This window comes from Dermacentor variabilis, chromosome 8 (assembly GCF_050947875.1).
Source record: "Dermacentor variabilis isolate Ectoservices chromosome 8, ASM5094787v1, whole genome shotgun sequence".
Taxonomy (NCBI): domain Eukaryota; kingdom Metazoa; phylum Arthropoda; class Arachnida; order Ixodida; family Ixodidae; genus Dermacentor; species Dermacentor variabilis.
This window is the reverse complement of record NC_134575.1, coordinates 59,793,457-59,817,990: the sequence shown is the minus strand read 5'-3', so window position 1 is coordinate 59,817,990 and position 24,534 is coordinate 59,793,457. Positions and strand designations below refer to the sequence as shown.

At 48.3% G+C, this 24,534-nt stretch overlaps 2 protein-coding genes across 2 annotated transcripts in view; both read left to right on the top strand.

Moving 5' to 3' along the window:
• Positions 1-10,162, top strand: part of LOC142591411 (uncharacterized) — a 34,733-nt gene extending 24,571 nt beyond the window's left edge. The window contains exon 5 of the mRNA XM_075703739.1: positions 9,614-10,162. Coding sequence (XP_075559854.1) covers positions 9,614-9,671 — 58 coding nt within the window. The 3' untranslated portion in view covers positions 9,672-10,162. The remainder of the gene's footprint in view (positions 1-9,613) is intronic.
• Positions 10,163-16,124: 5,962 nt separating this feature from the next.
• LOC142590242 (amine sulfotransferase-like) lies at positions 16,125-19,311 on the top strand. The gene is made up of 2 exons (XM_075702173.1): positions 16,125-16,175; positions 18,034-19,311. The coding sequence occupies exon 2, from the start codon at positions 18,047-18,049 to the stop codon at positions 18,992-18,994; it is 948 nt and encodes a 315-aa protein (XP_075558288.1). The 5' UTR covers positions 16,125-16,175; positions 18,034-18,046; the 3' UTR covers positions 18,995-19,311.
• The last annotated feature ends 5,223 nt before the right edge of the window (positions 19,312-24,534 follow it).

Genomic DNA, 24,534 nt, shown 5'->3' with positions numbered 1-24,534 from the left:
CTTCTTTGGTTCTTTCTTTCATCTTTTCTTTGGTTCTTTCTTTGTTCTGTTCTTCGTTCTTTCTTTCGTTTCTTCATATTCAGGCATTACATCTCTGCCTGCTTACGTGGTTATGAGCCATTCCTGATGTCGACATCTGTGCACAGAGCAGAAGACGAGGACTGAAGGAAGAACACAACACAGGCGCTGTGTTGTGTTCTTTCTCCAGCCCTCGTCTTTTGCGCTGTGCCCACATGTCGATATTGAATCACCAACTCGCCCAAGCTTCCACCTTACCATTCCTGACGATCATATTTTTTTGCATCGGTGAACTAGACGCCGCCTACTTCTGATATGAACCATTGCAGCGATCGAGCCACCTAATGCTTTCGCCTTAAAACTCTCAATTACCCATTCCTTAAAAAGACGAATGAAAATCTGTCATCGATCATAAAAACTGGCTCTAAAAAACTTATGCCCATTATTCTCAGCCAGCTATTGAGAAACCAGCGATGCTTAACATGTCACATGAATAGCGCTAAAACTTGGAACTTTGCTTATTAATTTTTGCAGGTATTGTTCTATTTTAAATCCTGCAATTACAATCAGAAGTGACCTGGATGGGTTGAAAGTACTACATTACGAAAGCAGTTCTGTTTTCTGTCATGTGCAATACATATTTGATAATGAACGGGCTTTTCAGGTCGTGTTTTCATAAACGTGAAGCGATGTCATATGGCACGCAATGATTTGCCAGTAGAATTCACTTTACGATGGAACGCGACACGCAAGCATAGACAGGACGCTGCCCTTGTGCTGTGTGCCTGTGTGTAGTGTTCATTTCCACAATGTACCACTATGGCGAAAATTTGCCAACTATCCCATCAAGATGTCCTAATGATGTATCTGTCTTTACAGGTTCTACACCGGCGCAGAGAGGCGGAAAATTTACTCACCAGAGGCCGCAGGCGTCAGCCACTGGCTGAGGAATGATACACAAAGGTACCGCAAGTAAGCAAAGCTAAAGAGCTCCCGAAAAATTACCACGAGGCCAGCACCAGAGAAGTTGATGTATCGTGAGCCTACAGCTCTACCAACTCTTGCGGAGCCAGGTGCCACTCCATTATCGCAGGAGGAAGGGAAGGACATGGAGAAATGTTTTATGCAGCACGTTGGCGTGGTCGCGCACTTGTGTGGTGTGACCACTGTACTGAAACATGAGCTAAACAGTAATATACTATAAGCAATATTTTCCTCTAATATTAAAGTGTCGCATAGACCTGCTGCAGCAGCTTATGCTGCACATAACTGACATCAATCTGGATCTAAAAAAAATAAAACGGCGGGATAGAAAGTCCACTGCAGAAGGAAAGCTCCAGGAGCTTGAAAATCACGAAATATTTTCCTAATGATCTTGTGAGCATTATATTACTCCTTCATCTTCCTCACCTATATATATTCATCATCATGGCCATCGTCATCGTCGTCAGCGCGCGACCTGCAAAATAAACCGTCGAGGTTTAACAGCTGTCTCGCAAGTGGAGGAGGTGCGGCGCCCTTGATGGTAGTTGCGAGGCGCTTCGGTAGGTGGAGAAAGTGAGCGTGGGGAAAGCCGGCGTTGGTAGGGACTCGTGGGCAAGCAACGGGTCTCTCTAATAAACATCGTACCCACGGCGTTCGTCCTGTTGTCGTCTTCGGCAGAAACGCGATATTACCGCAGTAATAACAAATGGGGCGGGGCGTAGGCCGGGTAGTGTAAAATGCTGTAGCAGGCGGACGGGTTGTTAGAGTCGGCATATGGTTGGGAGCAGTAGCGGGAGCAGGAGGCCCCTTCTGAATGAACGCTGGTTGCATAGCCGTAACCTGAGCATACGAGGTCCACGGCCAAGGAGGGGCGCAGCTCGCAGCGCAGGTCATGGAGGACAGCTCCTCTTTGGTGATGTCGCGCAGGCCAGGAACCCAAGGTTGAAGCTGGAGAACGGGAGTACTGAGCAGGCCAGACGCTTGGAGCTCTTCGCGTATGAATATTTTATTTATGTTGCCATTCCGATAGTTCTTGTGGCGGTCTCCTGATTAGCCAGTCTTTACAAAATATTTCGGCATATTTCCATATCTGCATATACATCGTGCAGCGTATTCCTTGTGCTGACAATTCCTGCTCCTACACTTGCACCCTCCTCTTTAAAAATTATTACATAGCTACCACGCACGGACCTTGGGATGCAAAAATCTCATTGAGCTTACTTCAGTAAAGTTGTCCAAGCGTTATAGTTGCTCGACACTTGTGACTTTATTGGTTTCGTTAATATGACAAAGTGCGCGCGCGCGTGTTTGAGTGGGGGAGGGGGAGGGTGTCTCCTTTCGGCAGAGCCACGAATAATATTGATAAGCTAAGAAAGCATGCTGTGCCAGAAACGAGTGTTCTAGAGAGGTTGAAATGCTTTCGCCTCCTTATTGTGTCGAACTCGAAATTTTCGTGGCGGACGACCTCCAGCGAACGATAAAATTCGTAACACAGCTCTAACAGCTGTCCTATGCTTTAAACAGGTCGCACGTAGATGAGCCTGTAAGCTCTGTTAAAGGAACTGAGTAATGTACGTTCGGTGTGCTAGAGGAAGATCTTGAAAACCATTCAAAAGAGAATTGTTGTGAGCAGGTTGCTCTGATGCATCGAATGCAGACGACTTGCGTTGGTCTTAGAAAATATTTCTCCAGGTCCCGAAACTCCGCGTTCAATAATACCTTTGTGCATCACTCTGTCTCTACCCAACCTCTACTGACGATGAACCGCCGAGTGACACGTGCTTCTAGTGTGTTTACTGTTTCTAGACAAAAAAACTCGTTACTATCTGGTATTGTCTTGGAAATGTGCCATTTGTACCTAGACGATGATAGAACAAACGAAGTGCATTACAAATTATCAAGGTATTGCGAACAAGGTATCGTAACGATACCTTGTTCGCAATGTTAAAAATGTGAGTGAAGCTCTAGTGGTCTCACATGTTGTATCGCTAAGCAATACCAAATATGAAAGAACTACATGCATGAATATAATTTGCTAAATATTTATCGGCACATTAACACAAGGAGACCTATGCAAACATATACAAGGTATTGCATCTTTTGTGGTCTAGCAAGTAAACCGTTGTATGGACTAAGAGAGGAAGTTGTTTTTATTGGTATGCGAGAAATGTGGATCTCCTGTTCTTGAAAATCTTTTTATTATTCACAAACGACTATTGCGACAAAAATTGATTTTGTGGAGTTGTGCACAGCAAACAAACACGGCTTCTGTCTGTAGCACTCTTCTGTCTATGAGAACTTGTAGGACGCTGTATTATGTATGTATGATCGTAGCACAGAATGCGCCCATGTGTACTGAATAATGACCTACTCACTGCGCTGTGTATTTCATAGATTTCTAATAAAAACAGTGAATAAACCGCATTTTTTTCTGCCAAACAAAATAGCCGCCGGCCATGCCTTGCTGGCTCGCGCTCCTTGAACAGAAAAAAATTGGTCGGCCCTTCCACTCTTTGAAGGACGACCATTCAAGCTCATAAGCGTTCTTCTAAAACGATGAAAATATAGCTATAAAATATAGCTATAGTGCAATGCCTACAGCTATAGAGCATTGCACTATAATGCCTTGCACTCTAGGGCTCATAATGCCTATAGTGCATTGCAGTATAGCTATCGAGCGATGCCGGGCCGACCTGCGGCGAAGGTGAAGCAGGCGTTGAGCACTCCCCCTACTTGGGCCCCTCCCATAGATAATGCAATACCGGGCCGACCCGCGGAGGAGGTACAGTTGGCCATTAAGGGGTTCACATACACAGCTTCGCTGGTCAGTGTTCTTCAGAGTGGAACGGCACTGATCTTTTATTTTGTTCTCCTGTAGTTTGGTCTATCGAGCGCCAGGGAAGAAGTTGGCGCTCGTGAAACAATTCTCATTTACCTGGGGTGTATACCAGCCGACATAGCCGTGGTTAAAGCACGTGTGGGAATGTGAAAGGCTGCGCTGTTCGACAACGATGAAGCGTCGTTGCCCTCGTCGTGAACAGTCTTTGTCCATATCGAATAAAAAAATTCTGGTAACCTGCCGACGTACCTATACCACGTTGACGACAACGTTATCTCTTGCTTCTGCTTGTCATCTTGGATTTTGGCAGAATGTTGCGCTATCCTTCTAATAAGTTCCAGTTGAAGGTAGCACCGCGTTTGTTACACTTGTTTTTGAAGCGTTCGCATTCTTGTGATGCTTCACGCACTTTAAGTGATTAGATGCATATGTATGTAGCCGTTTTCCCTCCTGCCTTGGTCGCTGGATAGCCCATGGTCGAGGGGTAATGCATGTAGCTGCTGTAACGAGGGAACAGGTTAGAAGCCAATCGTCGGACCAACTGGGGTCAATGAGTATGTGGCAATGTGTACGTGTGCCGCTCTTCAGCGAACCTCATTCACTCCGACATGGGTCACTGTGGATGCAGGACTGGATAGGCATTGCAGTTCAATGAAACTGTTGACACCGACTCGGAGCACTGGGCATATGCCACTTGGTCTGTGCTGTTCTTCAATGATCATCTTTGGTGTTAAATTGTGTGTGCTGCTCTTCAATGAACGTCTCCGACGCCGCCTTAGGTAACTATCTGTATGTGCCACTAGGATAATGACGCGAAAATGATCCCTTAACTTTCTTTGACACTGAGCGGAATCGAACCCACGTCACAAGGGTTCCTCAAGAACAGCAACCCGACACATTAGCAGGCTGCGCCACTAATGCACTGGGTATCTGCCACTTTTCAATGAACGTCTTTTACATCAATGCTTTAGCGAGCAGCGCCATTACCTTACTGGGTAGGTGCCGCTCTTCAGTGAACCTTTCACCAACTTGGGTCAATGAGTACGTGCCACTGAGTGTGCGGCAAGCGAGGCAACAAATGTCAGTGTTTACAGGCACCGTTGCCGTATGCTTCCAGTCTCGGAGGCCACGCGCGGAGTTCTAGGCAGCGCCACTAGATGGCTGAGCGTGTCCAGAAAGAGTCGTGAGCAGTGGAGCCCATAACAGTATGACGCGTTTTTCAGCGTTCGCACGTATTGGTCTGCCACGCATTTCGGAGGCCACGTGAAGGTTCTGTGGCGGCGACGCTAGGCGGCGTCGCGTGTTCTTCGGGAAGCGCGAAAGAGGAGTCCTGCTGCAATACAGGCCTCATACGTAACTCATTTCGACTGTGACGATACGTTGTGTCGCTATATTGATTCAATGGTAAACGTGTTGCCGTCGACAGTCACCGTGAGGTAGGCACTGCCGAGTTTTTATGTTACAGCCTGCTCTCTAAAATAATCTTGACCACATGTCCTGTTCGTACGTGCGTGCGTCCGTGCCAGAAAGACAGCGCGTGTCCTCCTCGGAGAACACGGCCAAACAGTGTGTTTGCTACGGACGCTCGGTCCGCAACAAAGACGGATGGACAGAAAGACAGACAACCTCACCGGGAAGATGCGTAATGCCGTACCGACGCGGCAGCCGTAGGAAGTGAGGCTCGTCAAGCCACTGGCATACAGTTGTGGTGTAGGTAACCGAAATGGGATTTTGAACCACCAGGGCGTTAAATGCGACGGGGATGATTCTCTTCAATATGCGTCAAATGCGTCTGCTTCCATCATGTTGCAGCATGGCGCGTCGGCAAAGCGCCAATACTTCACTGTACGAAATATGCTACTCGCCTTCGTGTTTGCAGCGGTCAGCCAGCTTCTTTCTGGCGGCGTCATATCGGCCAGCAGTGGTGCCGAAGGCCTGTCGGATCTTCTGCGTGAATGCGGTCCAATCGGCAATGTCGCTTTCGGGGTTGACAAACCATATTTTCGCGACGCGGGTCAGCTAGAATGCGGCGCTTACTAACTTGTGATGGTCGTCCCACTTGTTATAACCGCTGACTTTGTTGCAGTTTGGAATGCATTACTTATTGTCGTCCCCACGGAGTCTTGCCGAAGACCTGGCGATTACTGACAGTCCAAATTGGCGCGCTTGGCGTTGCTGGAGCTGTAGCGTTAGTAGAAGCAGAGGCCACCGGGCGCAGCCGGCGGCCTGAGCCCAGCTCCAGGGAGAACAGGTAGCTGGTGCGGCACGGGGATCGAGAACCTGCACCACATGAAAGGGCGGAACCACCACGATTATATTAGGTGAGGCCGCACATAGCACCTGCGAAGCTGGAGATCTGGGATGATGATAATTATATATAGCTGAAAACGATGAGGTGCATAGAGAGAGAGAGAGAGCGACAACCTTGAACAGAGACGACATAGAAAGAGTGGACTGAGTAGAATCATGTTTATGTAGATGGATCGATGACAGGATGCGTCGAATTATTCATGGTTGTCATGATGGCTGCCACCTTGCCGTAAAGAAACAGCTATACGAAGTGAGAATAATAGTTTTATTGGCTGTTTAAAGTTGTAAACATTCTCTTACTAATTGGCAAGCATGGTGTCATGCGCACACAAGCAAACGAACACATCTCACTCGATGACCGCGCAACCTCGCTGTCAGAACGCTGGAGTGAGGAAGCGCTGCTGCAGCTGCGAGCGAATTGACCATCGTGCTGTCTCTCGCTTCAACGCGAACTAAGCGGCGAGGACGCAGTGCACACGAAGTTATATGCGCTCGGCGCGCTCTGTCCCCATCGCAGATCGCTTTCAAGATAGGGCCCCCGCGGCCGTGCACCATACGCAGCTGCCTCTGGAGTGGAAGGCCCCTCCCCCCGGTGCTTTGCGCGCGAAGGAAGACCGCGCGCTTCGTCCCCGCTTTCCTCTTTACGCGCGAAAGATTGAGCCACCATCGTCGGCTCACCCTCACACACTTTCAATCGCACTACAGTATACGTCGCGCAGCGCCGATGTTATCGCCCTTGGATTTTATACGGAACATCATGGTGACGACGACGTCGGAAATCCGTCTGGAGCGTCCATATAATTGGTATCGCTATAAAGCTGTGTAATGTACATTTCGGTTTGCCCTGGCAAACCTGTTTCGTTACCCTTCTGTACCGTCGTGCCGGATATTACTGGAGGGCGCTATAGACAGCTGGAAGGGGCCACGCTTCTGCGTCGCTTCAAGGGGGAGTTCGAAAGTGAGCAAATCCTTCTACAATCCTTCTACAAAATAACCAAGTGTTTTTGGTTCAAGCAGTGTCACCCACTGCCTTGCCTCAGGGGCCATGGCTTTCTGCAGGTGAGCACGAGGTCGTAGGGTTCGATTACTCGGCCGTTGCAGCAGCATTCGGATTGGCGCGGAATGCCAAAATGCTCGTATACTTAAATTTATGAGCGCGTTAGGCAATCCTCACTTGGTAGAAATTAACTAGACCGGAATGCCCTACTATGCGTGTTTCGTTTTCCGTGTGTTGCCATGGAATGTTAATCCCTATATTCGGGTTCGATATCTCCTTTTGTTTCACTATTTATTAACTGAGAGCGCGGTTCATTTAAAGCACCTGGCTTTTTTTATATAAGAGAGGTAGCGGTTTTGTTGGCAGTGAGATAAGCGTTTAATTAGCCGACGTACACGGCAAGAACTCTCTGGTGTTCTTTTTAAATGGCAGGAGTGGTTGGCAGGACGAGAAAGTTTTTTCCAAAAGTGTCTTCAAGCTAAGAAATTTGCGTTTACGTCAAAAGATTTCAGATTATAGCAAATTCTACTGGTTACCAGATGTCCCGTTCCAAAATTGACCCCAACAAGTCACCAGTAGAATGTGTACGACTACCTTGCCGCTTCCACGGGGTGATACTATCGGCCACAATGTAGCTTTCTGACGCAAAAAATAAAAATTATTCGTATCAAACGCCCAAAATATAAACCTGGACACTTAAATATGCTAGTGTAGCGAATACGCGTATGAACGCTACTGACTTGGTGAATACACGCGAGTGTGATTGCGAAGGAGTGCTGGTTAGTGTGAGTTTCAGTGGTTTCAGTTAAACCGGTTCACACTCGTTCAGATCCGTGAAGGTGGCCGGTAACGTCAATCAGTGTGAGTGCACACCAGTGAGAGTCTACAGCACTGTGTTGCAAATTGGCGTAATTGCAGCCCGTGTCATTGCACATGGCCACAGGTCGCTATTGAAACTTCTCCCTGGGACTCGTCTGGGAAGGTAGCCTAACGATTACTGTTGAGTTATATCCTGAGTTGAAGTTTTGTTGTGTCTTAGTCCTAGTGAGACCTGCTGAATAAAATTTTTATAAGAGAAAGTATGTTTGCCCGCCTGCGTGAAGACTTTGCTAGCCTGAGTGCAAATTGAACCAGGCGGAGTAGCATTTTCATAAGCCTAAGTGCGAGCTAGCCCTACTGAGTAAAATTTTAGTTAGTCCTCAGAGTGAGCCCGACTGAGTAGAATTTCAGTAAACCTGAATACAGCCCGGTTTAGCAGAATTAGTCTGGTGCGTCTAAGTTCGAATAGAGGCGGCTCAGTACGATTTCGGTGTGTCCTAGTCCAAAATGTATATTTGTATCCAGTGGGACTGCGGGAGTTCTTGCTGATCTATATGCCTCCAACAATAATCTTCACCTATCTTGCACGATAACTGTGATCCGTATTCCGTGATTTTCATTTCTTGAACGCCGTGCGTGCGGTACGTTCGGACACGAACGCATTGCGCGTATCAGAGTGACGTAGCCTTCCTAACAGCCAAGTAGTGAACGCGGAACGTTATGTGTTCTATGCAAAATTGATGACTACAATTGCTGGCAAACAAGAAAAGCCCCAAAGGGTGTGAACATATTTAGACAACGTGAATTACGGGTTGCTGTACTGCTAGATTGCTGTATAGGAAGCGGTGCTGTGTTATTTACGCAAATTTCCGTGGCATTCCCTTCCTTCAGGAAACTGTTCCGTTTGCATTGCAATTCACGGTGATCGGAAATATCAGTTCAACGCCCCTGTCAAGAGGAATGGGTGACAAGAACACTCCTAGCACCCAGCTTTTTTCACAGTATTGAGTGACTGTTCAGAGCCCGAAGTTTCACTAATGTCTGCGTGTGCCTTCCGTATGCCGTTCCTCCGACGTGACAATGATCAGTACCACGTGACTTTGCCTGAACTTCCCCTTTCTGTCTTCACGCGCGCTCGTGGATCCCTTCTTAGTTAACGTCTCTGGGGCTCGTTTTATTTCGCAGTATGTGTGCGTGGTAGCACGTGTAGGCCAATATCCAAGTTTACTTAGCCAAGTTTATGTGTTCCAAGATTACTTAGCAGGAATTGTCTGTACTTAGCAGCACCATAAACGTTTCGATTTATTTGTGCGCTAGAAATTGCAGAATAGCCTGTACGAATTGTGACTATCAAACCCTTTGGAACCTTAACGACAGGGAAGGCAGCAAGCAGCTTAATTCTAAGAAGCAATAAAAGAAGCTCCAATGTGGATCGTCAGGGGACCCACGAGAATTTGAAAATCCTGGCACAACCTCGATAACCATCGTTGCTCGATGATCGCGGCATTCCCGTCATTGGTGCGGAACGTTTTTGGCTCCGCTCTATGGCCTCCGAGATCGGACGCCGCGTATTTGTTCCTCGCGCATCATTACAACTCGGATGCAATTATGTCACGTGATAATGTGGGACCCCTTGTCTCTCGCAGTGCCGAAAAAACCACCGAGGAAGAAGCGGACGTTCCGACAACGACCGTCCTACCGTAGCATAAGCGCCGCCTGTCGTAGCCACGGGCGGAGCTTTCGTTCGAGCATGCACCGTCATCGCCACTTGATGCTTTTCTTGCCATGGTCACGACGCACTTCATCCGCTACTTCATCGCACGTCCGTGCATATGCGCACGGAAGCCTCAATGCAGGAGGGCTATTAAACGCTGTATTCGTCGTATTCTAGTGCAACCGGAACGCGGTAGCCTAACCACAGCTGCACATACAAAGGGGCAACAGAAGCACATATGGAGTAGTAGTAGTAAAGTAAGTCGAGTAGTAGTAGTAAGTCGAGCAGCTATTCCAATAAGGTCTAAAAATGTTCGCTATTTCCTAAAACAGGGTCCCCGTAAACAAGAAAATGCCGCGAACATGCGCCAGAAGCGACACCACCACCACTGTTGAAAAACCAAGTGAGCCCTCATGACGTAACATATTTTTTTGTGTAATTGGCAGGTTTATCTTCTTCTTTTACACATGTCGAAAGCATGTAGGTTTGGAGGAGGTGGCAACCGTGTTAACTGCGCAGGGATTAGAACACGAGCTAGAAAATCCGAGGACGCCTATTAGAAGCACTTACGAGTTGTGAAGTTGCGTTAATGTTGAATTGAACGCCGCTGAGCGGTTCTGCGAGTTACGAGCTCCCGCAGCCGAGCGAGCGCGTTGGGACGCTAGGCGCGCTCTCATTTGAATTAACACGGCAAGGTGGGCGAGTTGGTGATTGGACATGTTCCTAGGGGTCGGCAGCGCAACCCGGACGAAAGACGAAAGGAAGTACACAATACGAGCGCAGACTAACAACTGGTTTATTTTTTCAAACAAGAGACTATAATATACAGAAATTGTAAACACGTGTAAAGTGACGTTTACATGGGTGTTAGGCTATCTTGCCATTAAAAAAAAATCAGTTTCTTTATCCTGCAGAGTGATAGAAGTCAGGCTGACGCATGCGCCGGAGTTTACATGCATGAAGTAGGCTTCTACAATCTCGCGGTTGATTTTATTCACATTTTTATACAATATTTCCGTTTGTTCAAACATAGGGTTGCATAAGCAAACTATACAGTGCGCCGCCAGATTAGAATCTGTTTCATTCCTGATCGCACCTTGGTCGCACCTTTTGAATCGCACCTTTTGAATGGCAAGATCGCCTAACACCCTTGTAAACGTTACTTTACACGTGGTTACATTTTCTGTATATTATAGTCCCTTGTTTGAAAGAATAAACCAGTTAGTCTGCGTTTGTATTCTGTACTTCCTTTCGTCTTTCATGCGGGTTGAGCTGCCCACCCATAGGAACATGCTCTCATTTGGCCTTGCCCATTATAAGAGCAGTTAGTACACAAGCGATAGTTGCCGAGGACAAGGGACGCGCGGATAACACAGGCTTCCGCGAGCGGGATCGAGGATGACGTGACGTCACGGTGATACAATCTCCCCTCACGCAACACCTGGTGCGCTAATGCTGCAGTAGGTGTTCGCTTTCGCCGGTTCAGCTACGTCGAGGCGTGCTCTGTCGTGGCGTCGCAGCCAATGGAAATTTAGGGGCCGTTTTGCTGCTACAGACGCCGGACGCCGTTTTTTTTTTTCACTCAACAAGCCATTTGGCGCTTTAGCGTCAATAAGTTGTAAGCAAGTATTGACATATTTTAGCGCTGCATTGAAGAAGTTGTGTTTCTATACTTCGCAGAAAACATGGTGTCGCCAGCTTTACCGTGAATATTTTGCACGGGAGCTCCTCTGCATAACGCACTCTCGAATATGGTGATGATGATATGTAGATTCCCTTTGGCACATTCTACCTAGCTTAACATACGACTGTGTGTTGTACATGAATCTTTAAGTATCTTTTTACCCCAGACTGCATTATTAAACACCGAAAGCTTGCTTCATAGCGCGTTCTTTATTCATTATTCAGAGAGTCCCGCAGCGGCACTATGTAATTATTGCGGGAGGGGGGGGGGGTGCGACTGCTCGTAAAACGAGTCGACATTCTTGCAGTATACCAATAACGCTGACAAATGATTCCACTTTTCGATGGCCCCTGCGAAAATATGAATACTTAGACAGGTTTTGAGCGCTTACTGCCTGACCTTACAAGCATGACCTTTGCGTGGTGAAACATAATTCGGGGTGTAAAGATACATCCTGGGACACATTCCAGATTTATAGCGTTACAATAAATGAAAACGCTCAATGCGCAGATTCTTACGCCGCTGTGCCACAGAAGCTCAGCCTAGACCTTCCTTCATATTGACATTGCTTGAATAGTAGTTGTATTCCACCCCGACAAACCTCGCAGCGAGAGTCTGCATACTTTCAAGATCATTATTTTTTTTTCATTATGGGGTCTTACATGCCAAAACCACTCTCTGATTATGAGGCATGCCGTAGTGGATGACTACGGAAATTTGGACCACCTGGGGTTCTTTAACGTGCACCTAAATCTAAGTACACGGGTGTTTTCGCATTTCGTCCCCATCGGAATGCGGCCGCCGTGGCCGGGATTCGATCCCGCGACCTCGTGCTCAGCAACCTAACACCATAGCCACTGAGCAACCACGGCGGGTTTCAAGATCCTTGATGTGTAGACTGCGAAAAAGGAACACGATGCATAAATTTCAAGATGGGCGGCACATACGCTTTATATGCGACCTGCTTTAGCTCTTTACGGAGAGGTGGTAAATTATGCTTTAAGATCTCCAACGGAGAACCCCGCCCTTCAAACTAAATTAATATGCTACGTTTCGGTCATCAGGTGCGACGCTATGCAAGAAGTTTGATCACGAAAATTTATCATTCCGCGGGTTCCGTCCATGCTTCGTGGTGCGTCAACCGCGTTGACGCGACCGGTCTGCGAATGAGAAAAGTTGCTAAGAGAAACAATGAAAAGCAAATTGATCTAAAACAACGCATTAGGAGCCGCATACCCCAGTCTGTTTGTTTCTAAGGATTCAGACTCTCTTCATTCAATGCTGAGCCTGTATAAAGAAGTGTTTCGTACAATTGCGTTCAAGAAACGTCGAGCTATATTGAAGTACGAACAGAGCCACTTCTTTAGCCTTTAAAGCATTGTACCTGATGTCTGAAGCGGAATACAATGTGTTCTGACCATGAGCAGTCCTGGGACTACGAGACGTCCAAGTATTTGACTGTTGGCATATTTGTTAGTTCTTGGCTGCTCAGGACGTACTTACTGGCAGGTTTGTTACTCTTATTTGGAAAGGACACCCGTACATTTTTCTGTGTTTAAAAACATGCGATGTTTTTAAACACGCGTACATTTAAATGCAAAACGCAATCATCTGCGTACAATCGTACTGACAGGACAGGCCATCGGATATATCATTGATGACGATGAAAAAAGCAAGAGGGCCCGAAACTGAGCTCCGTGGTACACCAGACGGACATTTACTTCCTGTGAGCACGTACCCTTCAACATAACTCTTTGGTTCCTGTGTACCAAGAAATCTGCAATAAAACTGACCACCACTGTGTTCGTGTTTACATTAAATAACTTCTGCAACAATATGAATGAGATGCTTTGTGATATGCTTTGCAGAAGTGCCAAAATCAGCAATCAATCTGATTTCCTTTATCGATGGATAACACTACGTCAATGATGAAATTCAAGCAGTTGAGGCAGCTCTTCAACAACCACTTTTGAACATCGTTAGTAAATTCGCTGTCTTCCACTCTACTGGAATTTTACCCTACCTGAGTGACATTATATGCAACACTCGAGTAATTCTCTACTGTAGAGGTCAGATTGTTAATACTCTAGGAGAAATTCAATAACGATTTGTCGCTTTCGACTCACCCACAAGATGGTAATAAGTTCGTTAGTTATTCATAACAGTGGTTCTCATTTCTTTGCCCCACAATTCTTCTAGCCGTCTTTTAATGGTGACCCAATGCTGTTTCGTCTATGCTTCCTGCACCGTACTCTGGAACCCAACTCGTCAGTCGAGCCTACTGCTTTCAATTACATGGTCGTGTAGATACCTGAGAGTCTAGCAGAATAGAGAGACAGAGAATCAGCTTTAATTCAGTTTTCGCTCGATATGATCGGAGACCCTATTTCAGGGCCCCAGTGACCATCAGATACCGTCAGATACCGCTCCGTCACATCGATGGCCTCTTGCAAAGCACCCCCGACCTGACCCTCACATACGCTCGGGCACAAGATGGTAATGTCCGCGTAGATCGTGTGGTTATTGTTCGGAGTCTTGTTCAAGGCCCTCGACAGGTTGATCAGGGAGACGTTGAACAGCATGGGGCATATCACCGCCCCCTGAGGCGTTCCCTTTGACCCAAGCTGAATTTCGTGGGTCAAAAACTCGTCAATTTTGAGTTCAGTGGACCTCGAGGAAAGGAATACGGGTTCAGAAAATTTGGTTGTGGGAGTTCATAGCGTTTTTTTTTAACCTAGGTAGGACATTAGGCAGGGTAATAGCAAGAGCTTGGTGGCGCAGCTCACCGCCTTGTTTCAAAGGGGACGCTCATAACATCCATCAATCCTTCCATCCAATGGACAGGACGCGGTGCTTTTTCGTGTCGCGTCCACTGAAATGCTGCCGCTGCAGCCGGGATTTGACACCGCGACCTCGTGCTTAGCAGCGTAGCATTATAGTCGCTAAGTCATCGTGGCGGATTCCCATTCGGTCACCATCACGTTGGATGTACTACATTGTATCCTTATGGCTAACGAAAGTCAAGTGAACGTAATAGCGAAGTATCTTTAAGAAGTTGTGGGCATCTCGTTCGGCATCGCCACTTCGAGCTTAGCAGCGTCACGCCATAGAAGCGGGGCTACCGTCCATACTTGGCGCTGTTCAAGTCCTCTCAACATGCATCGACCAGCCCTGTACGGCGGAACGCACTCCTGCTCTGCAACGTACCGTACTTACTCGATTCTAAGCACCCCCTTTGTTTTCACGATCGCGATGCCCAAAGTGAGGGGGGTGCTTAGATTAAAAAAGAAATCTAGAATGACTCCCCCCCCCCCCCCCCCCCCCCCGCTCCATCTTTTCGCTGCGACATCACGACGAGATGGGTACGAGAAATAAAATTTTATTTTGCAAACATTCAAAAGAAAAATCAGTGCAGACAGTGGACCCACCGCTTGTGTAGGATGCTCAGCCACTATCACTGCCACTCGAGTACGTCGCACCGCTTAAACCGCTGCTCTCGGTATCCCACAGCAGGTGGTCTTCCGTTCCGTCGAAGTTGTTTGTGATCGAGCTCTTCTTAAATGATTTGACCACAACGTCCACTTGGATCCTCTCCACGCGTCCGAAATCCACTTTGCGATGGTTGATGGGGACGCTTTCTGCAGCTTTCCCATCGGCGTCTTCTTCCGGTAAGGGTTTCGCACCCACTATTCGTACTCATGTTGGAAATTGGCTTTGAAGGGCTTGTTGACTGAAACGTCGAGGGGTTGCAGCACTGGCGTCATGCCACCCGGAATCACAACCACGTCGCTAGTGATGTTCCGAAGCTTTGTCTTTACCTCCGGGGTCAGATGGACGCGAAATGCGTCCGACAGAAGCATCGACGGCGCCTGCATGTCCGCCGAGCAATGATTCCAGAGTGAGCAAGCGCGTTTGGCGGCCTTGGATACGCGATCTTACTGACAAACAGGGGGGTGCTTAGATTCGCATGCAAACTTCTTTTCCTTTTTCGCGAAAATAGAGGGGGGATGCCCTGTATTTGCCCTCTAATCGGGGGGTGCTTAGAATCGCGAAAATTGTAAGTGCGTCACTTCAGACTGCGCTGTGTAGGACTGTCTATCACGAACGCTTATCTAATCCACTGTCTGCTAAGAAAAATAAAAGACGCTTTCTCTATTTTCTTATTGTTGAGCACGCAAAAACGCCACGCACTCTATACTAACTCGCTCTATTGTCCATAATAGAAAGCGCATGGTTGCATTGAATTCGAGAAGATAATCTAGGCAGGTAAATAACGAACCAGTGGCATTACGTCCTCTTCGTCCCATATAAAAATTGCGTTAAATGAGTAGCCTCTCACCCAGATTCGGCTGGGACTGATGCGGTGTTATTTATCGAGTGGGAGCGCGCGCCGAGGTTACATCGTTACAACTTGTTTTTCTAATGTTACCTTGGCCTATATATGCGCGTTATCATATCTGGCACCCCACGAGGAAGGTACGCTTAACCAGTACGCGTTTCCAGTGTCCCCGTCCATTTGAATATACAGTGGCAGCTGTTCAGCGTTTTGTTCTTCTTGTGAATTTGTTCGTTAATTTTTTAGCAAATATCTTTAGCCGCTTAAAACTGTCGGGCCTTCACGACCTCGCCAACGATTTAAACACGCACATCACAGATGGGCGAATAGCGTTTCCGTCGGTTTCTTTTTTTTTTTCATTTGGAGCAGCCTTGCGCACGTCGACTGAATAAAAAAAAATATTCCCTTTAATTTCGCTGCGTACGTGGTTTGGCTTAGTCCCTGCCGAGCACCGTGACAAGCCAAGCTGGTCAGGTAAATTATGAAAGTCTTCGCGCAAATGTGGCCCAAGGGTTGAGATTTACGATTGCAGAAATTATTATAAAGATATTGTCGTCTTTCTATTGATTTACAGTTGACTTCAATAGAATGTGTGTTCCGATGTAGCTGGATATTGAGCACTATTTCTTGTGCTAGCGTTGAAACGTATGGAGTCGTGCTCATGTTATAGAGGAATTCTCGCAACTGGCAGAATCACTACGACGTGATTAATAATTTAGCATAATCTGCGATGAAAAAGTGTATATAGCCATCAGACGAAGCACCCGAGAATCACGGAAAGCAAAATAAACGCGTTTTGTTGAAGTGAAAAAGGTATGGAAACAGTTGTCCCGCAATGCTACGAGGAAAGGTTTATTTCCTTACGAGACGAAAAAAATAAACAGGATTGCGGGTCATGACTCCACACATGAGCCTCTGTAATGTGTTAGCATCTGCGTCTCTCTTGCATTTGACGGATGTAGAATCACGGAATAACAGGGAGTTTCAATGATACTCTGCCGACTTCGCGTTTGCCCATCTAAACGGCGTCCCATCTAAACACGTTCTCTTCGACTGCGCTGCTGCCTCGCGATTTTGTGCTTATGTGATGAGGTGGTGCAAACCGCGACGGTACTGCATACTCAATGGCAGCACCCCAAACAAATTATGTAAGCAACTACCATAATCATAGCCACAGTGGACAGCGGATACAGGAACCCGCAAAAATCTGGTTTCTTTTAGGCTCGTTATCGTGTTAAAACCGGTTTGAAACCGTGTTTTCTCAGAGGAGGCAATTAGCTCGATAAGTTATCCTCACGTGTTTTAGTCTAGTGGACGTCACTAAACTGCACAGTGCGTAATGCAGGACTGTGTAGTCGAGGGCTGCGGATTAACTTAATCTGGGGTTCTTTTTTCACGCAACGAAACCTACGTTATCGTACACAATGTCAGTGCAGTTCGCCCTCAGGAATTCTGCTGCCTCACCGTGGAGTCGAACCCGGTACTTCCTGCTCAGCAGCACAACGTCATGGCCGCCGTGCCACCACGGCGGGTATACCGCTCAGTTAAGCCGATCACAAAGCCGAATGACGAACTAGCCCATTTCCGCAGAACCAACCCTTACCGAGAGCGCTTGCACGAACAGTCGGTGGTTGTTTCCGACTGCATTCAGTTGAAAAAAGTTTAGTATCCCTTCAGAATGCTGGAGTAGTTTTCCAAGCTGTAAGAGTAGCAGCCACATGAAGGAATGAACAGCGACAGTCTGGATGCTATATTGAATTGTGAAGCACGCAACATGCGAAAGTTAGAGCGGCCTGCAAAGTAGAGACGCACAAACGCATGCGCATACGCGCTTACGCACACAAATGCGCACACATGGGATACCTTCAACGTGCGCGCGCACATTCACACACGAGCGGGCGCGCACACGCACACGCAATTGCATAAAAACACGTATGCACACATGCACACACGTACGAAAACACACGGACACTCGCGGACTAGCGCATGGGCTCCCGCACATGAACATATTTTTTTTTATACCGATGAAAGCCGATACAGAAGCAAGAACTGGACTCAACACACATATTGAATTACAGTTGACGATGCCATATAAGCTGTTGTTGGGACTGTGAAACCCGTTCTGAGTGCAAGAATTACTAGGTTAAATTAGTGTATGCAGACACCGAACAAGAGCGCTTACAAGAATAAAAACCAATAATTTATTTCATATCGAAGTGCTGCCACTATAGCAGTAGGTTTGGGCATTTTAACTTTGCTTGCATGTAAAGAATAAACATTATCAAAATCATAAGTTGCTGTCTTGTTCATCAATTCTTTTTCACTTGTCAAGTTTGCAGACGAAAATGCTGCGCAGCAAACGACCCTTCATGCAGGACATTGATGGAGTCCTCTACAACATTCACTTCAACCCGGACACGATTCGCGAAGCCCTCGCTTTCAAGCCCCGCCCAGGTGACGTCGTCCAGATGAGCTACTCGTCTTCTGGAACACGCTGGATGCAGTACATATTACAACTCATCGTTTACAAGGGCCACAGCGCCAACTCGTACGACGAATTCCGTGAAAGGTCTCTATTTCTCGAGCACCTTGGCAAACGAGTGGACGTAGTGACGTCAACGCCGCGGCTCATTCTGACGCACATCCGTCCTGGAATGCTTGCAACCATGGCGGAGGCCAAGTACGTCTACGTCGCTCGGAACCCGTGGGACGTCTGCTGCTCTGCGTATTCCCTCGCCATGAAGGTGCGCGAACTGACTGAGCGGATGTCCTTTGATGACCTCGTGCCCGTATTTCTTGAAGGGTGCGTGAGCGTTGGCTCTTACTTTGAGCACGTGCATGCTGGCTATGTGAGAAGGAAGGACCCGAACTTTTTCTTCGTGACATACGAAGAGATGGTGAGGGATTGCGGCAGCGTTATCCTGCGGCTGGCCGACTTTTTGGATGGCGACTACGGCGAATCGCTTCGCACAAATCCGGAACTCTTGAGCGATGTCGTCAGGAAGTGTAGCGCCCCCTACATGAGCAGCATCTTAAGTATTCCCAAGGAGCAGTTCATTAATATAGTGTTCAAGAACCCGAATCTCTCGCACGAGACTGCTTTGAAAAGGACAGAAGACATGGAAGAGACTGTATCTGCTGTGAGAAAGGCGAAGATCGGGAACTGGAGAGACACGTTTAGTAAGGCAGCCCTGAGGATGACACTAGAGAAAATAAACACAACCCCGCAGGGGGCATTCGTGCAGGAACTGTGGAAAGATATATATGCCGAAGTTGTCAACTCAGCTATGTAGGCAAGAATTTTAACTAAAGCATTGACTTGTAAGGCAGCGCATAACTCCAGACGTTGCAATATGCGAGGACTTTCAACTAAACTGCGGCTGCTTAAATGGCTGATCTTCGTTCAAATGTATGCATGCACTAGGCAGAATACAAGAAGCAAGGAAATGGCGTACTCAAGATGACACTTAGCAGAAAAGTTTGATCGCATCACCAGAAATTCATTTAACATATTATAGCGCATGTGGAATGGAATAAACTACACAGACCGGGAACAGCAAGAGCACCTAAATGCAATAAAATTTTCTTAGAGGTGAATGCTGCCTTAAAATTTTGTGTACATATGGTGGTTTGCCACGTGTAAGTTGGAACTCACACAACTCTCTCGAGTATTCGCCCGAAAGGCGGCAAAGACCAGGTCGCGCTGCAACATTGACGAAAACTGTACGGTTGCGCGAGCCTCGATCGGTAAACTGCAGAGAGGGAAATTTGACGTTTGTCACAGATTGAGGTCTATAATGGTGGTTTAAGCTGCAGGCTATTTATTGACGTAGTTGTGCTATTAAAACCATATAATCAGGTCCCAAAATTAATGCTTTTGCCTCCAGAGGAACATTAGTAGAGCTCGGAAAAAAATATAGGAAAGCGAGCGATCGCCGGACTAGTTCACAAACACAGCGACAGTGACTATGCCGGGTATTTGGATCCGACTGCTGGTGCGATCGGTTTGGAACTCGGCGCTGACGCCCGTGGTTGTACCTGGGTCGCAAGCCCCAAGGGTAGCGTTGGCCTGGCGGCCTGGGGTACAACTGCAAGCATCCGAAGGTCCCGGCAAAGCATGAGTCGACTGGTAACAACGAAACAACGTGTTTATTTTAACATCGCAAAGAGTTGGCGGTCAGGTTTGACCGAAGTAGAGAGACGGGAGAGCACTTCACTCAACGGAAGAAATCGGAGCCCTCCTCTGGCGTCCGGGGGCAGCTGTTTTTATACTCTCGCAGTTGAGGGCAAGAAGGAACCCCTCAAAAGACGAGCACGTGAATGTACAATGGGCTAATGGTGACGCACACTGTCGTAGCGATGCCGTAGCACCATGTCGTGGCGCTGCGCACGATCTCGTAGCACCTGGTCGTGGCGCTGCGCAGCACACTGTCGTGGCGCTGCGCAGCATACTGTCGTGGCGCTGCGCAGCACACTGTCGTGGCGCTGCCGGTCGGACACAATGACTGTAACGAGAAGATGGTCCCTGCTTTGGCCTCGCCTGTTTCGGGCACAATGACTGGAACGAAATCCCTAGGCGGTCGCATCGCCGCAGACGCGCCTGGAAACACCTGGCGATGAGTGTTGCGGTGACGACGATCGGGCCAAAATGTCCGCCGCCCCGCCGCCGTCGCGCCGGCAAAACCACGTGTCGCAGGCGAAACGCAACAGACCGCCCCGCCGGGGAAAGGAGATCCCGATGGACAGGGGACTGCATCCGCTGTCCGGAGGGATGTCGCTCGATGATGCTCATAACCGAAGTCGGGCGTCCCTTGACGTTTCTTGAGCGCAGCGCACAGAGAAGGCCTCGTTCTCTCGTTCAGGTTCGCACGGGACACTGCAAAGTGACTTCGGGAGAGTTCACATTTTTGTTCTCGTTCCCGGCAAGCGTTAGAACTACGCTGAAAACTCAACCGCTCAGTCAGCAAGCACGGCACAACCCTCACTAAGCCCTGCCAGGCTCTTTCCCCCTTTTATACCACTGCCTAGTTCCTTACAGTAGTCTAGCATCACTCAGAACGCGTCCACAAATTGAAAAATTGCACTAGAAAGCATATCATCACTTTGAAACACTAAACAAAAGCAATATGTTAAAAAAAATCCTGCCTCAGGAAGAAAAACATCAGTAACAAACAATTTTGAGGCTGATTCCTACGTTAGGGGCTTCGACTTAAGCCATCGGCGTTACCGTTGAGACTCCCCTTTTTGTAACGCACCTCAAAGGAATATTGTTGTAAAGCGAGGCTCCAGCGCAGGAGGCGGCCATTTTTGGGAGAGATGGTCTGCAGCCATTGGAGAGGGCAGTGATCTGTCTCAATGATAAACCTCGAGCCGGCTAGATAGCATGACAATTTCTGAACGGCCCACACGAGACATGCACACTCTTTCTCGGTGGCGCTATACGCCTGCTCACGACTGGTCAGCTTACGACTAGCATACAGGACGGGGTGTTCTACTTCTCCATTTTCCCGTTGGCACAGTACAACGCCCGTGCCTCGCTCACTAGCATCGCACTGAACAATGAACCCTTTTGTATAGTCTGGCGATCGTAGCACAGGCTGGCTTGTTAGGGCACTCTTTAGGGCGCTAAAAGCTCTTTCCTTTGTCTCGTCCCAGACGACTGTTTGAGGCTCTGTCTTTCTTAGAGCATCCGTCAGGGGAGCCGCGATATCAGAGTACCTAGGGATGTACCTCTGATAGTAGCCGGCGACACCTAAGAACGACCGAATATCGGTCTTTGTGCGCGGTTGCGGAAAGTCTCGCACAGCGGCCACTTTTATTTCAGAGGGGCGGCGACGACCCTGACCAATCACGTGACCGAGGTAGACAACCTCGGCCTGTGCTAACTGGCACTTAGGAGCCTTTACTGTCAAGCCTGCTTCGCGCAGGCGGGTTAGCACTGCCCGCAAGTGTGTCATATGCTCAGACCAGGATGCGGAGAATATCGCTACGTCGTCTAGATACGGTAAAGCGAATTCTTGCTGTCCCCGCAACACTTTATCCATGAGACTTGAAAAACAGTATGGCGCGTTCTTCAAACCAAAACTCAACACTTTAGGACGGAATGTTCCCATTGGTGAAATGAACGCCGCATACCTACTAGCCTCTTCTGTAAGGGGAACCTGCCAATAACCCCTGACAAGATCTAGGGTGGAAATAAACTGAGCGCTACTAACTTTCTCAAGGCGCTCCTCGATGTTAGGGATCGGATAAATTTGATCCTTAGTGATGGAATTAAGCCTGCGGTAGTCGACGCAAGGACGAGGTTCCTTGCCCGGTACCTCAACTAAAATCAAAGGGGAGGTATAGTCACTCTCACCTGCCTCAATAACACCGAGCTGTAGCATTTTCTTTACCTCAGCCTCCATAATATCGCTCTGGCGGGGTGACACCCGATACGCCTTGGATCGTACTGGCTCTGTGGAGGTAAGTTCTATATCATGAGTAAGTACAGAAGTCCTACCAGGCCTCTCAGAGAACAGACCTTGAAACTCTTGTAATAGCTGGTGTAGTTCGGTTTTCTGCTCAGGCGACAGCGGTGCTTTACTGATAAGGTCACTAATGACTTGACCGGTGTCTTCCCTGTTCGTCACTGAGCCTAGTCCCGGAAGCTCGACCGGAAGCTCTTCAGGAACGTTTACCATCATGCACACCACTGCTTCCCTTTGTCTATAAGGTTTGAGCAGATTACAGTGGTAAACTTGCTGTGCTTTCCGCTTTCCTGGCAGACTTACCACGTAGTTAACGTCCGACAGTTTCTGAACAATTCGCGCTGGGCCCTCCCACTGCACGTCTAGTTTGTTGTTTAGCGATGTGCGCAATATCATGACCTCATCGCCAACCTCAAAACGACGGGCCCTGGCTGTCCGATCATAATAAACCTTGGCCCTCTGCTGGGCCTTTGTCATTGCTTCACCTGACAACTCCTGTGCCCTTCTTAAGCGTTCGAGGAGCTTAAGCACGTACTCCACCACGACTGGGTCGTCGCCCCTACCTTCCCATGATTCTCGAAGCATGCGAAGCGGAGATCGAAGCGAGCGACCGTACACCAGTTCAGCTGGCGAAAACCCCGTAGCCGCATGCGGCGCGGTCCTTAAAGCAAACATCACCCCAGGCAGACACAGCTCCCAGTCAGTTTGATGTTCAAAACACAAGGCTCTCAACACGCGCTTCATGACGGAGTGGAGCTTCTCAACGGAATTCGACTGTGGGTGGTACACTGAGCTGTGTAGCAGCTTTACCCCACACCTTTCGAGAAAAGTTGTCGTCAAAGCGCTAGTAAACACTGTGCCCTGATCTGATTGAATTTCTGCAGGAAAACCAACTCGCGCAAATATGGACAGTAGTGCATTAACTATCTCAACTGAGCTGAGTTCTTTAAGCGGCACTGCTTCAGGGAACTTTGTCGCTGGGCAGATCACAGTCAAAATGTGTCTGTACCCCGTGGCTGTTACCGGCAGAGGTCCCACTGTATCAATAACGAGCCGTCTAAAAGGCTCCGTAATGATAGGTACCAATTTCAACGGCGCCCTCGATTTGTCCCCTGGTTTGCCCACCCGCTGACAAGTGTCACATGTCCTCACGAAATGGTCTGCGTCCCGAAAACACCCTGGCCAATAGTACTCTTGCAAGAGACGGTCCTTAGTTTTCTTAACTCCTAGGTGTCCGGACCACGAACCCCCATGTGACAAGCGCAACAGATCCTGACGATAGCATTGAGGCACGACCAGCTGATCGAACTCCACTCCTCGGCGGTCTAGATACTTCCGGTACAGGACTCCACCTCTTTCCACAAAACGCGCAGTTTTCCTGGCGATACCTTCTTTGACATTGCAGCGCACGTTTTCCAGGCTGCCATCCTTTTTTTGCTCGGCTATCAAAGCCGTCCGGCTGACTTTTAGCAACCTATCAAGTCCGTCTGACGTAGGCGCGATGAGCAAATCAGTAGATAGCTCTTCTAACTTTCCCGCGTCGGGATTTTCCTCTCCAGTATCTGGCGCCTTCAACGCTACAGACTCAATTTTATTCTGTTCGGACGTGCTCTGAATATCAGCTTGCTGCGCCTCTGACCCTTTTTCGTTGTTTGATAACGTCGGCCCCGCAACTACCGCCTTTGCAGCGAGCTCCCGAACCTTCGATCTGGTTAAGGCCTGAACACTAGCTTCACCAAACAAAAGCCCCTTCTCGCGCAGGAGGTGATCGGACCTGTTTGAAAATAGGTACGGGTACTGGGGTGGCAGCATAGATGACACTGCCGCCTCCGTCTCAAGCGCTCCGAAAGGTCCTTCAATAAGCACTTTTGCTACTGGCAGACACACGCTATGAGCTTCCACGGCTTGCTTGATCCACGCGCACTCGCCCGTGAACATATGGGGTTCTACGTAAGACGGGTGAACTACATCCATCGTAGCTGCGGAATCGCGAAGCACTCGGCACTCTTTCCCGTTTACGAGGAGGTCTCGCATGTAAGGCTCAAGAAGCTTCATGTTCTCGTCAGTGCTGCCTATTGAAAAAAACACAACTTTTGGTGTTGTTTCCGGACACTGCGCCGAAAAGTGACCCGGCTTCTGGCACGTATAACAAACGCCCGCTCGCCTCATCTCGAACCGCTTTCTGCGTTCGGCTTCGGCTGCCGTCTCTTTACGTTTGGTCGGATTGCTTTCACTCGCATCCTCACTACGCGTGTCCCCCTTAAATCTCATGGGCGTGAACCTTGGCCTCTCAGACTTGGAGCCAAATTCACCCTTTTGACCGTCCTTAGCTCCGCGAGCTCGACGCGTCACAAACTCCTCGG

Coding starts and splice junctions, on each gene's coding strand:
- LOC142590242 (XM_075702173.1), top strand. CDS start 18,047: ATGCTGCGCAGCAAACGACCCTTCATGCAGGACATTGATGGAGTCCTC.